General features: G+C 43.4%; 2 protein-coding genes across 9 annotated transcripts in view; one reads left to right on the top strand and one right to left on the bottom strand.

Annotated features, from left to right (window-relative positions):
- Positions 1 to 16754, top strand: part of LOC135110606 (dipeptidase 1-like) — a 125574-nt gene that overhangs the window by 43915 nt on the left and 64905 nt on the right. For all 3 annotated transcript variants that reach the window (XM_064023114.1, XM_064023113.1, XM_064023115.1), the window contains one exon: positions 11425 to 11605. In XM_064023114.1, the coding sequence (XP_063879184.1) occupies positions 11425 to 11605 (181 nt within the window). The remainder of the gene's footprint in view (positions 1 to 11424; positions 11606 to 16754) is intronic.
- LOC135110609 (UDP-glycosyltransferase UGT5-like) overlaps positions 1 to 16754 on the bottom strand; it is an 88455-nt gene that overhangs the window by 54882 nt on the left and 16819 nt on the right. The gene's annotated exons all lie outside the window — the stretch shown is intronic.

Genomic DNA, 16754 nt, shown 5'->3' with positions numbered 1-16754 from the left:
CATCGCATGTTGCGCTACATCATGCCCTGCCCGCCCTGCCGTGCCACCCCATGCCCCACTCCGCCACCCAAAGCGCCGTCCGGTCTCAGATTCCTCCTTCTCTAGCAGCTGTTGTTATTGGTGTGGTTGTTTGTACTCTATAAACTTAATGGAGATAATAAAATAACAAAAGGAAAATACTGAGAAATTTCACGACATGGTAACTAATGTTCAGATTGTGGGAGTCAGAAAAATAAGATAAATATAAAAGAAATTAAAGTAAGACGAGCAGGGTTTGTACTTTAAGTAATATCAATAGTAATAATTATGGCGAGTAAAGCAGAATAAAGGCGCAATGCAAAAGTGATTAAAGATGACAAGCCGACAATGGAAAGCATCACTCCTCTCCACAGTGAAGACAGACAGTTGTCCTCCAGTGGCGAAAGGACGACACACATTCCCACATGAAGATGACGGACACAAGTTTACATAAATACCCAAGAGCTCCACTAAATTACACTTACTTAGATGAACAAACTACAGAGTTTCCCTGAGTTTTTGTTTCTCTCTCTCTCTCTCTCTCTCTCTCTCTCTCTCTCTCTCTCTCTCTCTCTCTCTCTCTCTCTCTCTCTCTCTCTCTCTCTACTAACAGGAAAAAGCTAACACAAAGAATAATGTTCAATGAATGTTGGGTCTTTAAGCTGGAGAGCAACCTATAGTGTTAGCTAAAAAAAAAAAACACTACATCTATCTATTGTCACTGGAAGGTTTGGTGTTCGGTCACTGCTAACAGCACGGTGGGGAGCTGAGCAGAACACCAGAGGACGACCAGAGGACGGCAGAAACTTTGCTGCGTAGTTGGACAGATGTAGATAGTGTAATCTTTTTTGGGGGTATTTTTTATACGTAATTTCTTTTTTTATTTTAGCAGGGAAATGGTCAGCGTTGATTCTCGTGTGATAGTGGAAATGGGTTCTCTGCAAATGCCTTAAAATAACCGTGTTGATTGTTATGGCTCGCTGTGACTAAAGTATAATATTAATTCTTTTTTTTTAATGACTTCTGTGGTTGTTTTAAAATACTCCAGTTGGTTTATGATGTTCTTAGTGATGAATTTAAATTGATCAAGTTCAATTTTTTTTTTTTTTTAAGTTTTTGGTCACTACTTTAAAATATTGATGTGTGTTTTGAAATAGAGAATGCTTTAACTGTCATGTTGTTGTTTTTTGATGTTTTATGTAATCGTTCGAAAATATTGTTCTTGGTGATGAATTCAAATTGAACTTGTCAGTTTTTATTAAAGCTTTATGCCGCAACTTAAAAATACTGATGTTTACGTTTGAAAAGACAGTACGTTCTAACAATCTACACATCTAAATAGAACATATCAGATATATGAAGCTTTCTGCCACTATACATAAAACATTAATATCTACCTCTTAAAAAAAAAAAAAAGGGATGTTCTATCAATCTACATATCCTACATATCCATCCAGCCCCTCACTTAGCCTCTCAGCCTCCTCGTGTTTACCATTCCTCTCGGTGATATCAAAAACACCACCATCTGCGGCAACACCACATTGAGAACCGCTCGCCCACACCAGTAATTTTCTGATGCTTTAACATTTCAATTTTTTTTTTTTTGCAGCGGTGTTTTCAATGTTTCGTTATTCCATATTGCAAAACCATTGGCATTGTGGAGTTTTATGTTCGTTGTGGAAATTTCTTCTACCAGTTTATTATTACTGATCTCTAAGTTTTGATAATGATAATAATGATAATGACGATAATAATAATAATAATAATAAAGGTGACAGTATTATTACTATTACTACTCATACGACTGATACTAACCCTGCTGATGCGGTTACCACTACTAGCACTACTATTACTACTACTACTACCACCACTATTATTACCAACGACATACAACCACCACCACCACCACCACCAATTACATTACCACGCATCAATGAACCCAGCATACAAAAATGGCCCACAAATAAAAAATAAATAAATAAATAAATAAAAAAAAAAAAAATAAATAAAAATGAAACAAAAAGCACCATTACAGCAAAGACACACAGCACAGCACCAGATTGCAGCACAGATGATATTTACTGACGGTACAGCCGGGAAGGACCACCGCTCCACATCCCTTTTGCATTCCCTCCCCCTCCCTCTTCCCCTTGCCTCTTCCCCTTGCCCTCGCCTCTCCTCCCCATTGCCGTAAGTCTTCTCCCAAAACCTGCCTGGCGCCGCATCCTCCCAGGGGCGCCGTAAGATACCCCAGGGTAGTTTCCTTTAACAAACTTATCCCAGGGTTAAGAGGAAGGCGGGCGAAGGGAAGAGGGGATGAGGAGTGAAGGAGGGAACAGGAAAGAAAGAGGGAGAGAGGAGTCGAGAGAAGGAAAGGAGAGACAGAGACAGAGACAGAGACAGAGAGAGAGAGAGAGAGAGAGAGAGAGAGAGAGAGAGAGAGAGAGAGAGAGAGAGAGAGAGAGAGAGAGAAAGTTGGAAAAGGGGGGGATTGTCGGATGTCGGAAGGAAAACTTTAGGTAGTACAGGTAAGAGGAGTTTCATGAAAATTTATCTCTTTTCAGACAAGAGGAATATAAATATTTACTCTAGAGGGACAGTGGAAGTTACGAAGACTGCGCTGACTCCATAAATACAAAATGAAGATGGACGTTAGCTAGATACAGGAAGGGGAAAGTAAACACAGTGACAAGTAAATTAGCTTAACAGGCAGTGGCAGTTGAGCTGAAAAGACAATAAGATACTGTTAATCAGATTATGTGAAGGGGGAATTAGGCTGAAGGAGGCTAAGTAATAACGTTCTGGTGTTAGACTAAAAGGGACGGGCACCTCAAAGGGTCTTTTTTTCTTTCTTTTGGTTGCGTGAAGGAAAAAGGTAGACTGATCCGGCACGCGAGGACGCCACTGCAATTTGACATTATCTATCAGGGTAAAAGGACAAGGAAAATGGAAAGAAGAAAAGCAAAGGTAATGGATGTAAAGTCCCGGGTCTTATCAAAACAATACGATACAGGATAAATATATTTACAAAAATCCCACCGAGATTATCAAAGTGTAGACTAACTTGTAAAATATTCGTGAAACTTGGAATTAGGTCAGTTCTTCCTACTTTAAATGTTTCAAAACCACGTGTACAGTGCTGCAATACCGGGTAAGGAATATAAAACTAATGTATCTAAGGAAGTTAAAAGAATGTGCATATAGAGTTGGGAACTTACGCTTCTGCATCCTTGTATGTAATTAGGTCAGCTCCTCCTACTGTAAATATTTCAAAACCACGTGTACAGTGTTGAAATACCGGGTGGACAATATGCAAGTCAGGGATCTATACGAGTTAAAACACCAACGCTCATTTATATAGCTAACAGTTTACACTTCTGCACAAACTTCCCTTTTTTTTTGTTAAAAGATGAACCTGTCCCGTTAACCACAGGGATGAGAGTCGAGCTGTAGTTCATCTTTCCATTAAAAAAAATATAGAGAGAAAAGCGGCAATACGTGTAACATCGAAAAAAAAGACAAAATTTAAAGGGAAACAAAATGAAAGACGAATACTGCAAGGAAAAAATGAAAAGAAATACAACGCAGGAATGAGTACCAGAGGACAGTGAGGGGGGAAAGGTGTGATAGTGAGGATTATGAGAGTAAGAGGTGATGGTGAAGGTTGATACGATAAACAGCTCTTTGACGCCATTCCAACACAGTACTGATCCATTTGTGTGTGAAGGTAACGAAGAGATGAAAAGCTTATTCTAGATACCGTACTGAATGATGTAGGCTTACGTTAGGTGTGTGTGTGTGTGTGTGTGTGTGTGTGTGTGTGTGTGTGTGTGTGTGTGTGTGTGTGTGTGTGTGTGTGTGTGTGTGTGTGTGTGTGTGTGTGTGTGTGCAGGGACTCACCGCGTTACGTGGATTAGCCAAATTTGATACAGCCTGATAAAAAAGATCGATATTGACCAATGCATTTACTTTTACGAGGTCTCTCTCTCTCTCTCTCTCTCTCTCTCTCTCTCTCTCTCTCTCGTTCCCGGTGGACGGATATCGCGGTGCTAACAGGAGATACGCAATGAATAGTGACCAAACACGATACTCTGAACACATGAATTTATGAAACAGTCACGTGACTTGATGATGATGATGATGATGATGATGATGATGATGATGAATGATGATGATGATGACTGGAGATGATTGTAATAAGGTCAATGAAGACGAGGATGGTTAAGGAAAATGCTAGTTGTGATAATGAAAATTATTATTATTATTTATTTTTTTTTGCTGCTGCTGTGGTGTCAGGAGGGATGATTGATGGCAGTGATGATGATGATGATGTTGTTGTTGTTGTTGTTGTTGTTGTTGTTGTTACTGCTATTCGTGTTGTTCTTGTTGTGGTTGTTGTTGGTGATGGTGGTGGTGGTGAAGGCGGTGGTGATGGTGGTGGGAGCGGTGCAGGCTGTAGTAGTGCGGGTAGTGGTGGTGGTGGTGAGGGTGGTAGTTGTTGGCAATTTCTTCAAGTAAATTAGTTGAAAATTAAGCAATTATTATTACTTCTTACGTAATATACATTTATACAAATACTCCAATCTTGGTAAGTATATTCAATGCTGTATAATAAATATATGAATCCCGCTCTCACTCGTTTTACACAAGTCGACTCAAACGCAAATTCACCAAGCGACTCTAAGTTCCTAAAAGCAGGTTCCTTCCACTTAAATCCTGCCTCTTGCCTCAATTTTTTCCTTGAAATTTTTCACATTTCCGCCACCTCAGTGTTTGCTTACGACTCAGCGCCAGATGGACTTGGAAACACAGTCCGTCTTTAATTTGTCTCACTGCAAATCTCACTCAAAATGAATTATGAATACACTAAGGATAACTACTTTAGAAAACACCATAATTGTTGATGCAATTCCAAAAATCCACGCACCTGATCGTGTTCAATTTAGTAAAGAATAACTAATAAAATCATAGCAGAATGGGAGAGAGAGAGAGGAAGACTAGAGACAAAACCGAGGCGCCTGTTTAATAAAAAAGTTAAATAGTAAAGTTATATTAGTAAGAGGGAACGCAAAATCCTGCCTTTTGTACCGCAACGTCAGCTCCAGTGCTTCGCTTGATGGGCGTCGCACGTTCACATAAGACGGAATCCAGAGGCACGGGCCGCGGGGGGAAGGTGTCCTGAAAGTGTGTCACACCAGCGCCGCGTCTCGCTCGCAGCCACTCGAGTGTGAAAGAAGCCGTTTACATTCAGGGACAAACAGGCTTCGCTATGTGTAGGGACATACATACGATACGTATGTATGTCCCTACACAGAGAGAGAGAGAATTGTCGTATACGACAATTCTCTCTCTCTCTCTCTCTCTCTCTCTCTCTCTCTCTCTCTCTCTCTCTCTCTCTCTTTCTCTCCCTCTTATCTCCTTTTATCCCTTCCTTTCCTCCTCCTCCTCCTCCTCCTCCTCCTCCTCCTCCTCCTCCTCCTCCACCTCCTAATCCTCCTCCTCCTCCTCCTCCTCCTCCACCTCCTAATCCTCCTCCTCTTCCTCCTCCTCTTCCTCCTTCCCCTCTTTCACCTCTTCCGCTTTACTTTCCGTCTTCCATCTGTCCTTCATGCATTTTCTCCTCAAGGTAATACTTCTTTAAAAAATTCGTTACATAAACAAACACACACACACACACACACACACACACACACACACACATACAAAGTGCGAGAAGTAGATGATTATGTCAGTATATAAATAGACCGATAGACAGACAGAGAGAGAGAGAGAGAGAGAGAGAGAGAGAGAGAGAGAGAGAGAGAGAGAGAGAGAGAGAGAGAGAGAGAGAGAGAGAGAGAGAGAGAGAGAGAGAGAGAGAGAGAGAGAGAGAGAGAGAGAGAGAGAGAGAGAAGGACGCAATTTGCTTCATTTAACGGACTCAAACACACACACACACACACACACAAAAAAAAACTCGTGAATTGGCTCGCGATCTGGGCTCGATTTTGGAATGGCTTTAACATATATGTAACTGAAACGAGCTTCCTAATGCACCCCTTCATCACTGACATACATTTACACACACACACACACACACACACACACACACACACACACAGAACTCTTGCTTCCAGTCTGCAAGGTGGAAGTAAGCACTGGGAGAGCCGGATGTGCCTAATAAGCAAGATTCCCAGAATACTAATGCTAATAACATGAGGTAAAGCTGAGACTCAAGGGAGAGTTAAGTAGCGTAGCATGATAAGCAACGTGAAGGTTTCGTTACCAATAAACAAATTATCTAAATCATTTTATTAACTCTTTAACTGCTAGCCACTCTTTCCCATAATCATTTCCAAGTTTTAAAAGATATTTTCCGTACTGGTTTCTTGAATACTTAGTTTTGTAGGGAAGATTAAATTGACCTCATTTTCTCTTTTTTTCTTTATATTCGCAGAAACAATGTATTACCGTGATCTCAATGCTAATGAAAGACGTCAACAGCAATAAAAGTGTTTAGAAAAGCTGCCTTATTTCCTTCATATTGTAATTACGCACTTCAAGATATTCAGGGATAAACAACTAAAAAAAAAAAAAACACAAAAAGGATCATTAACCTAAATCAGAGTTCATATAGAAGTGACATAACAAGGCATGGTACGTGGAAATGTTCACTGTTAATACACAAGAGATAAAATAATGAAGATCAATCTGGGATAGCAAATAACAATCACCAGAAAAAATGTGCGCAGTGTTTGGGAGAAAAATAAAATATATAGATATACGATGAAATGAATTAATATCAGAGTTTTGTTCATGAAGAATACAGAAATTCATAAAGATCCAAAACCCCAATGAATATGTGAAGAACTCAGCCGTCATTAGTATGCGAGGGGCAGCGGATGAAGGAATATGTATTGGTGGTAATAGAACTCACGAAATTATTTAAATGAATACTTTACATGCAAAATGGTAGATTATGAGCACTCTATACGAAAGACAGAGAGAGAGAGAGAGAGAGAGAGAGAGAGAGAGAGAGAGGAGAGAGAGAGAGAGAGAGAGGAGAGAGGAGAGAGAGAGAGAGAGAGAGAGAAAGCACTGATCAAACGTTTGGTTGTCTTTCCAGAGTCCACATCAAAGCGTGTGAGAAAGACAAGTGTGAAACAAATGGAAGAATGAACCGTGATTAAATTCAGGGAGAGAGAAGAGAACAGAGATGAAGAATGGGATGAAAGACAGAATGGAGACCTTTAAAACGGTTTTAGAGAGAGAGAGAGAGAGAGAGAGAGAGAGAGAGAGGAGAGAGATGAGAGAGGAGAGAGAGAGAGAGAGAGAGAGAGAGGAGAGAGAGAGAGAGAGAGAGAAATATCACTTTGAAATGATCTATAATGCCAAAGTTTAATAAAGTAAGAAGCTTCTTTGTAACTTCATGATCCGAATATGTTAAAAGTGGAACCCTCACGTGGAAAAAGTAAAGGGTATTGAAAGCAAAGAAAATATGGGGACTCAGTACAGTCTACATTATGTACTGATGATAAAATTTTCACTCTGCCGTGGAAAAAAAGGAGATGAATATTATAGTGATGGATAAATACGTAATACAAATGAAGGATATTCATTACCGATATGTTCCAACAGTAGATTATAAGGTCACAGTTCACCAGCTACAGGCAGGGTCACGGCCCTTAAGTTCCAGCTGCTGACTTTGTTGCACCATTTACCAAGATGTAGTGTGGCTTTGTAGAAGGTATACAACAGCAGGACTGCAAATTGTGGCCTAATGCATTGACTGGTTCAAAATAATAAAAAAAAAAATATACAAAGAAAAGTGTTTAACTGCACATCCACCCACATATCCACCAACACACACACACACACACACACACACCCAAAGCGTCACACCACACGCACAAAATAAATAAATAAATAAATAGAAAACCTCACACGAGACAAAACCAATACCAATAGCAATAAAAAGTATACACATCCACACAGGACAACAATCTATTCATCATCACTACGAATTAAAAAATGCAATTAATCACTATCAACCACAGACGTATTTCCGCTTTTATGTTTTTATTTAGTACTCCTATAATTATTTATCTCAATGTATTATTTTCAGGGGGTGACCAGGCAAACAAAACGTCGCTCTGTTATAATGGGGGCAGTCCGCACGTGCCTCTCATTACACAAATAGATAAGAAAATAATAAAAGTAAGGCCAAATTATTCGTACTGCGTCGCTTGAGTGCACACCGCGTCACAGGAAGAGATAAGGAAGGCACGTCTTGCTAATTACCAGCTGTCATATATGGCGAACTGATGCCTGAGAGAGAGAGAGAGAGAGAGAGAAGAGAGAGAGAGAGAGAGAGAGAGAGAGAGGAGAGAGAGAGGAGAGAGGAGAGAGAGAGAGAGTAGATAGATAGACAGACAGGCAAACAGACACTCAAACAAGTACAAAAAGACTGACAGATCACAAGGGATGCCGAACGCTCCTGTGTGTGTGTGTGTGTGTGTGTGTGTGTGTGTGTGTGTGTGTGTGTGTGTGTGTGTGTGTGTGTGTGTGTGTGTGTGGGCGCACGTGCGTAAAATATAAGGGCGTATATTTCACCGTGGATGAGCAACACTCTTTTTATTAGTTACTTTCCATTCCGCGCGAGGCTCAAAGAGATGGATGCCTCAAGGCTCACGACGAATTTGGGAAAAGTCTCAATTTCGAGGCTGTGGCGAGGATTAAAAAAGAACCACCGAAAGGAAGGGAAGAGGGATGAAGAGAGATGGGGGAGAGTGAGCAGTGAGGGGAAAGGGGATCATCATAGTCATGGCTCTCTCTCTCTCTCTCTCTCTCTCTCTCTCTCTCTCTCTCTCTCTCTCTCTCTCTCTCTCTCTCTATCAGGGACACTTCACTTTCATTTTCTCTTTTCCTGCTTAATACCTTTCTGTTACATGTTCTATTGTTTCGTTTGCTCGATCCTCACCCCTCACCCCACCTCTCTCTCTCTCTCTCTCTCTCTCTCTCTCTCTCTCTCTCAAACGGGCGCCGGGGGGAAGACAGAAGACCAGCAGCCTCACAATGGTGACAAAAAATGTTCCAGTGTTTAAACAACCTTTTAAGGGAAATGCCAAACTTTACACATAAATTTTACCTCAAAGGCAATAAGACCAAGGTTAAGCAGGGCGCGGTGTCAGGGGGATGTATATGGGAGGGAGGGAAGGCGCGGAGAAGAGGGGAAGAACGGAGGAGAGGCACACAGTTGGGATAGAGAGAGGCATTGAGTGAGTGAGTGAGGAAAGACGGGTAGGCGGGTTAGCGGGGGTAAGCAAGTAAGCCTGCAAGAGGGGAAGGGAGGCAAGGGGAGTAAGTTTATGGGGCGGGCGGGAGAGAAGCAAGGCGGAAGGGGGAGCGCAGGGCCATTACACGCTAAAAGGAGCCCAATGCCGCTCAACTCAGCCTAAGGGTTAGTAAGACTCCCGTCGCCGCCTGCAGGAGGACGTAAATTTTTCACCCAAGCACGTGAATACAATGGGAATAAAGGCGGAGTTGACGGGGCTTGCCGGTGTGGGAGGAAAGTGTTGAGAAACGAAGACTGGCTGGGAAAATGATACTTATAGGGTGTGTGTGTGTGTGTGTGTGTGTGTGTGTGTGTGTGTGTGTGTGTGTGTGTGTGTGTGTGTGTGTGTGTGTGTGTGTGTGTCTCTCTTTCTCTCTCTCTCTAGATCGTATATGTCTCCGCTTCTAATCTCCAGTTTCTTTTCTCCCACTAATTGGTTCAGTTTTACATCTCGCATTTTTTTTTCAATGTAATCCAAGTGTGTGTGTATGTGTGTGTGTGTGTGTGTGTGTGTGTGTGTGTGTGTGTGTGTGTGTGTGTGTGTGTGTGTGTGTGTGTGTTCACGGGCGCGTGGGCTTTAACTGTCTCATACTCGGGACTATACGAGGTGTGTCATTAAAGTTCCAGGACTGGTGTCCTAAAAGATGAATTTCAAACCCAAGCCACAAACCACCATATTTCCCCTTCAAAGTAATCCTTCTGGAGTATACAACTGCGCTCCCAACCCTCTACAGTCACTAATCTTTTTCTTACGTGCTTTTAAAATCATGTCCTCTGTTGCAGGTCGTTTAACAATGAGCGCTGAACAGCGAACAAACTTGAAGTTTTTGGTGCAGGTTGGGGGGAAAACGCCGTCAGAAGCACTGGGTATGCTGCAAAAAGTGTACGGGGATGAGACAATGTCACGCTCACGTGTTTTTGAGTGGTGCAAGAGGTTCAAAGAGGGCCGGGAGGACGTGGAAGATGACCCCAGGAGTGGAAGACCCTCAACGAGCAGGAATGAGGCCAATGTTGAGCGTGTCAAGCAGATGGTGCGTGACGATCGTCGGTTGACTGTTCGAAAGATCGCAGATGAGCTTGGCATGAACCACAACAGCGTGTGGAAGATTATCACTGAAGATCTGGGCATGCGGAAAGTCTGTGCGAAGATGGTGCCGAGACTCCTGAACGATGACCAGAAGGGACGACGCATGCAGGTGTGTCAGGACATCCTCGAGCGTCTGGAAACTGAACCAGACTTGCTCAGGAGAGTCATCACCGGCGATGAGTCCTGGGTATTTGAGTACGACCCGGAGACCAAACGCCAGAGCCTTCAATGGAAGAGTCCGGCGTCGCCACGGCCGAAGAAAGCAAGGCAGTCCAGGTCCAGCTTCAAGGTCATGTTGATCGCTTTCTTCGATGTGAGGGGGCATCGTCCACTGCGAGTTCTTGCCACAGGGCCAGACAGTCAACCAACATGTGTACAAAGAAGTACTGCGGCGTCTGCTTCGTGCAGTGCGCGAGAAGAGGCGGGAGTTGTGGCAGGGCAACTCGTGGCTGCTTCACCACGACAATGCGCCTGCTCACAATGCCCTGAGCATCAGAGAGTTCTTGGCCAAGAAGAACATCGCCGTGCTGGAGCAACCGCCCTACTCACCTGACCTCGCTCCGTGCGACTTCTTCCTCTTCCCCAAGCTCAAGGAGGTCATGAAGGGGACCCGTTTTGATGATGCGGACGACATCAAAAAGGCCGTGACGACGGAGCTGAGGAGCATCCCGCAAGAATCCTTCCAGCAGTGCATGCAAGCCTGGCAGAGAAGGATGGACAAGTGCATGCGGTGCCAGGGGGATTACTTCGAAGGAGATAACCTATAGTTTGTAGCCTAGATGTGAAATAAAACTTGTGTGGCACCAGTCCTGGAACTTTAATGACACACCTCGTATAGCTTCATGCCTCAGAAGTTTTCCTGCAGCAAACAATAACATTCCCCCTCTCTTCCTCACACTACAAGTCCTCAGAGAAACACCACCAACAGCAGCAACCACCACCACCACCACCACAACCACCACCACCACCACCACCACCGTTAACAATAAACTATAATTCCTTGCAGGTGGCGGGCTGGAGGTTCCTGCACAGGTGTGGGGCGGCGTGTGTCTTGTGCTCGTGTTGGCGGGCGTGGCAGGGGTGGGAGTGTCGGTGCCCCTCGCCCTCAGAGCTAACCCAGGGGCTGGTGTGCACGAACGACTGAACACCGCAAGGGCCCTGCTGACGGAGACCCCTTTGGTGGACGGGTGAGTAGAACTAATGGTGGGGGGAAGAGGACAGAGGGATGTTTGTGCGTGTGTATGTTTCCTTGTCCTGTACTGCTTATTTCATGGTGGGGAAGGCAGGATTCTCTTCAGTGACGCCTTTGCTCATGGTATCCGCAAGAGCTCCCTTATACAATCCCCGTCAAAGGTATGGGTTGATGGAAAAGCATGAGGGTGTTGTTCGGCGACTCAGCGATGGCTTGACAAATGACCAACTGCCGCCAGAACTAACTGATGGCACGGAAGTCACCACGTCTAAACTCAGCGAAGAACATGGGGGGTGAAGAGAGAGAGAGAGAGAGAGAGAGAGAGAGAGAGAGAGAGGAGAGAGAGAGAGAGAGAGAGAGAGAGAGAGAGAGAGAGAGAGAGAGAGAGAGAGAGAGGAGACAAACTGGAGGGTGTGATAGAAAGTAAAGAGGGAGCGGGAAAAAGCACATTCCTATATCAGGCTCCTTATTTCAAGTACATGAACAACATACGCGACCTCCTAGCGAGAGTTTCAGTGCGAGGGAAAAATTACTGTTGAGGGGATTTGCTCTCCTACGCAGTGCCCCACGCCGACGCACTAGTGTCCAGGGAGGCAAGGAAAAGGGCCCCCGCCGTGTCCAGTGTCCCTGAGGTGGCATTACCCGGAGGTGTAAGGGAATGCTCGCGTTACTTGGTGGAGAGAATAGAAAATAAAGAAAACAGGAAAAAAATGTGATACTTCCCAGCGTTGTCTAGCTTCGGTGACTAATGTGTGTATAGCTACGTTTCTGTTTGGTTATTTATTATATTTTTTACCATTCTCTATTTCTTGTTACTGCCTTACTACCATACGGACCTCACGAACGTTTGGTTAAGGGAAAGGATTTACAAAGGATGAATGTACAGGAGGTAGTGGAGTGGGGACGAGGGAATGAAAACTAGTATCAAAGGATGGTGGAAAAGATTCAACTCCAGATGAAGGAAGAGGACGACTTGGGGAAATGGAACGGGAGAAGCGTGAAAGGGAAGGGGCGGAGGGTGAGAGAGGGAAATGGGCTGACTGACGTTGACGAGCAGAGACATCACACCGTCCATCACCACTACTGCTCATCGGGAAAATGTGAATGACGTTAACCGACACCTCGTCTTTAGGTCGCTACGTTTCAGGTCATCGAGGTGGTGGAGGTGATGGAGGGTAACGGGAGAGGAGCTGGGAAAGGGAGGCACGGAATAAATGTGGGTCGGTGGTGGTGGTGGTGGTGTCACAGGAAGAATAAAAATGCTAGGAGGCGATGCAGAAAAGTAAAGAGAAGAATAAGAGTTCAGGCAATGAGGAACTAATGTTGACTGGTCGGATGTGGTGAAGAGAGGTTATGAGGTGATAAGCAAGATATTAGGTGAGTGAAGAAAATTGCGGAACTAAGAGGTGAGAAACTCAGTGAGGAGGGAAGGCTGGAGGGCTCGGGAGGCACGGCAGGGGGAGGAAATGGCAGTGGACAAGGGCGCCACACCCCAATGGCAAGGTCCCCCCAGCACAGTTACTTCCCAGTCCCAAGGCACTACTTAGAGCAACGAGGCTCGCGGAATGGGTCGACGGTAGAAAAGGAAAGGCAGTATTGGTACAGGAGCGGAGGGAAACAGTACGGGCTGGGTCAGTGAGGGGCCAAGAGGCAATCACGAGTTAAAATATTGCACAGTACTCGGTTTAAAACATTGGACAGTATTCAGTTTCCAGTTGATCTTTGAAATTCAAGAACCTCTGCTATGAATTCCTCTGCAGTGCTCCCTTCTCACGCTCCCCAGCTTTCCCCTTGGCGAATTTCATGTTACCCTAATATGCGACAAGATTTTATAGGAGCAGGAACAGGAAAGGACCTTTGTGTGGGAAACTGCCGCGACGGAGCACCTCGTTAAGGTTACAACAGCTGTTTAGCGGCGTCTTGCTTCCTCTACTACCAACACACCCTCGCCAATCCAAACCTGCGAGGTCCTTTGAATCTCGTCCCTTCCTAGACACATACCCAGACACAAGAACAGGCAGCCACAGGGACAGGATTATACAAGACTTTACGAAAGAGGAACGCGTGAAGATATTTGTTTGCGTAGAGTAATAATAATGATGACGATAATAATAGTAATAATGATAAGCAGCCAGAAAAAAAAAAAACTGAAATTTTAATAGAAGATGAAGGGAATTCAAAGCAGTACAAGATTACAACTGTACCGATAATAATAGTGGTAGTGGTGTGTGTGTGTGTGTGTGTGTGTGTGTGTGTGTGTGTGTGTGTGTGTGTGTGAGCATGCGTACACACAAACACATTACGCGTAGCCTTAAGGGCAGCTGGTGACCAAAGCCTCCCTTGGGGATTATTGCGACCAGGAAGGGACTGTGGAAAAATACACGAACAGTAAAGCTTAACATTGATTATTTACTCTGGTGTGTGTGTGTGTGTGTGTGTGTGTGTGTGTGTGTGTGTGTGTGTGTGTGTGTGTGTGTGTGCGTGTGTGTGCGTGTGTGTGTGAGCGCGGGATCTCCAATAGCATAATCTCCCTCCATACTTCCATCATAATTAATGTCTTCATCTCCCATTCCTATTCAAACTGCCTATACCATCCACGCTGCCTCCACCACCACCACCACCCACAGCGGCAAACAAAGGCCAAATATTACACAAGGAATTTTTTTTTTTTTCTTTTCTGTAACCTTATTTCTTCCACAGGAAGTAATGAGACAGTGGAGGGTGTCGAGGCTCCCATTCCTCCTCCTCCTCCTCCTCCTTTTGTTTCTGATTTCTGGTTTTATATTTGTGTTCTGCTTCAGCAGGCAGTATTTTTCTCCCATTCTTTATTTTGCAAAATATTCGTTTCCTTATTTTTGGGTTTTCATAATCATAGTTTTATTCTTCGTCTCAGAAATTAATGTGAGAGCGTGGGGGAAAGCAAGAGCTAACCGTATCTTGGCTACCACGTTCCGGAAATTCAAAACGCCACAATTAGACACGACCACAATAATTCAATCGCATGGCTTTCAGATGAGAGAGAGAGAGAGAGAGAGAGAGAGAGAGAGAGAGAGAGAGAGAGAGAGAGAGAGAGAGAGAGAGAGACCTTCTGGTCCTAATTCAGGATATAATGATTGTGATTGCGGACTTAATGACCATTCCCTCCTCCCCACCCCACCTCCACCAAGCAAGCATCATGAGCGTCGTGACGTCACTAATAAGCCACAATGGCGACCTGGGTCTAATGAGGTCGGGAAGCGAGATGATGCCTCTACCCTACGATACAACCTCGATCTTGGGGGCAACGACGGCACCACCACCACCACCATCAACAACAAAAACAACTACTACAACATGACAACTACTAGTAGTAGTAGTAGATAATACGTGTTGTAATCTATTCATATAAATAATCAGCAAATCAAGATAGAGCAAGACAGAAATATAATAAAGGAAAGTAAAAGAAACAAACTGCCAAGATAAAACTTGCTCGAATGAGAAACGTAACAAAAAAAAGGAACATGGAAACATTGCAACTAAAAACCGAAAAAAGAGGATCGGAAAAATGCTGAACTCTTGAAAACCACAAGTCATTTGCATTTCCATTAATAGTGCAGGAAATAGCAAAGGTCAGAGAAGGATCTTTTTAAGAGCGAAAACATCCTCCTCTGAACAAAGAAAAACGTGCAGATAATACTGAAAGATACAGTAATCAAGAATAATACTCGGAAGAAAGAAATGACTGTGACAGAACATTAACAATCCCATCACTGCTACTCCTGCTACTCGGCACATCAATGACCACTCTGGGACATCTCCGTTCGTTCTACAGCCATCTCTTAACACTTAATTGGCTAGAAACTGGAAAATCTATCCTTTTACATCCGCTTCTTTCATGTAGATACTAATACAGATTTTAACATCGCTTTTAGTGCTATGAATCACTGCATATCGCAATAAAAATAGTGACAAGCACAATCAAACTTCCTGTTGACTTTGGTATTTCTGAGCCTGGGAGTGAAAGAGGGAAGGGAGTTTTCTTAATAACATAAACATCGCTAAAGGAGAACGGTTGGTAGTACAATTGGTCTCAGAATTGTAAAAGGTGTGAAAAAATGTTGACGGACGGATATAAAATCTAAGGGAGAGAAGATTGGAACGGGGAAGGGTTGTAAGTTTAAGCGATAAGTGAAATTAGAGAAAAGGGTATAACGAATAAAGAGACGATGACAGGAATTACTGAGGGGCGATAAGGACAAGGCGGAAAAAAAAAGAACGAAAGAAACAAGAAAGGGAAACGCGGAAGGAAAGAAAAATAAAAGGAAGGCGAGAATACAGAAAAATGTCGAAAGAAGAAAAATAAAACGGAGAGAAGGAGAGCAAAAATGAAATGTGATATGACGAGCACGGAAGAGAAAAAAAGAAGAACGAACAAAACATGGCAAAAAAAAAAAAAAAAAAAAACAGGAAGAACGCAAAAGAAGAAAATGAAAATACTGAAATAAGAGGAAACAAAACAAGCAGAGGAGTGAGGGAATGCGTACATACACCGTTAATATCCCCTCGTATAAATTCTACCCACGACACACCCCAAAATAATTTCGCCAATGTTAATTTAGAGATGAGGCTAAACTCGGGTAATTTATCATAGGAAAACATTCTGAATTGCATTTTCGCGGTCAAATTTTCTTCGTGGGCGCAATCTACGTAGCTGAAATGTACTTAGAAACGAGAAACGAGAGAGCGAGGAAGGGGGAATGGATAAGGGAGAGGGAGAAGTGTTGGTGACCTGGTGGATATAGTGACAGTCTAGATGAGGAGCCTAAAGGAATCTTATCGCCCCAACACGGTACACTTGAAGGTGCCAACCACGACAAGTAGAAACAGGGAAGGAAGGAGGGATGAAACAAAGAAGAGGTGGGAAGGTTTCATAAATGGACGTAAAGAAATAATACTAAAACACAGGAAAGAAATGAGGTGAATACAGAGAAAGATAAGGAGGGGAAAGAGGAACAGAAAGGAAAGTCAAAGGATATACAAGAGAAAAAAAAAAAGGAATAAGAGGAAAAAAAAGACGAGGGAAAGTATAAAGGAATAAATAAAAGTGCGATGATTAAAAAGAAAAAAAAAAGAGGAAAACTGCACGACAGGGAGGAAAGGTGAGT

Source organism: Scylla paramamosain, chromosome 20 (assembly GCF_035594125.1).
Source record: "Scylla paramamosain isolate STU-SP2022 chromosome 20, ASM3559412v1, whole genome shotgun sequence".
In the NCBI taxonomy this organism is placed as follows: domain Eukaryota; kingdom Metazoa; phylum Arthropoda; class Malacostraca; order Decapoda; family Portunidae; genus Scylla; species Scylla paramamosain.
Note: the sequence above shows the minus strand (reverse complement) of the source record. Positions and strands in the feature narration are given on the sequence as shown.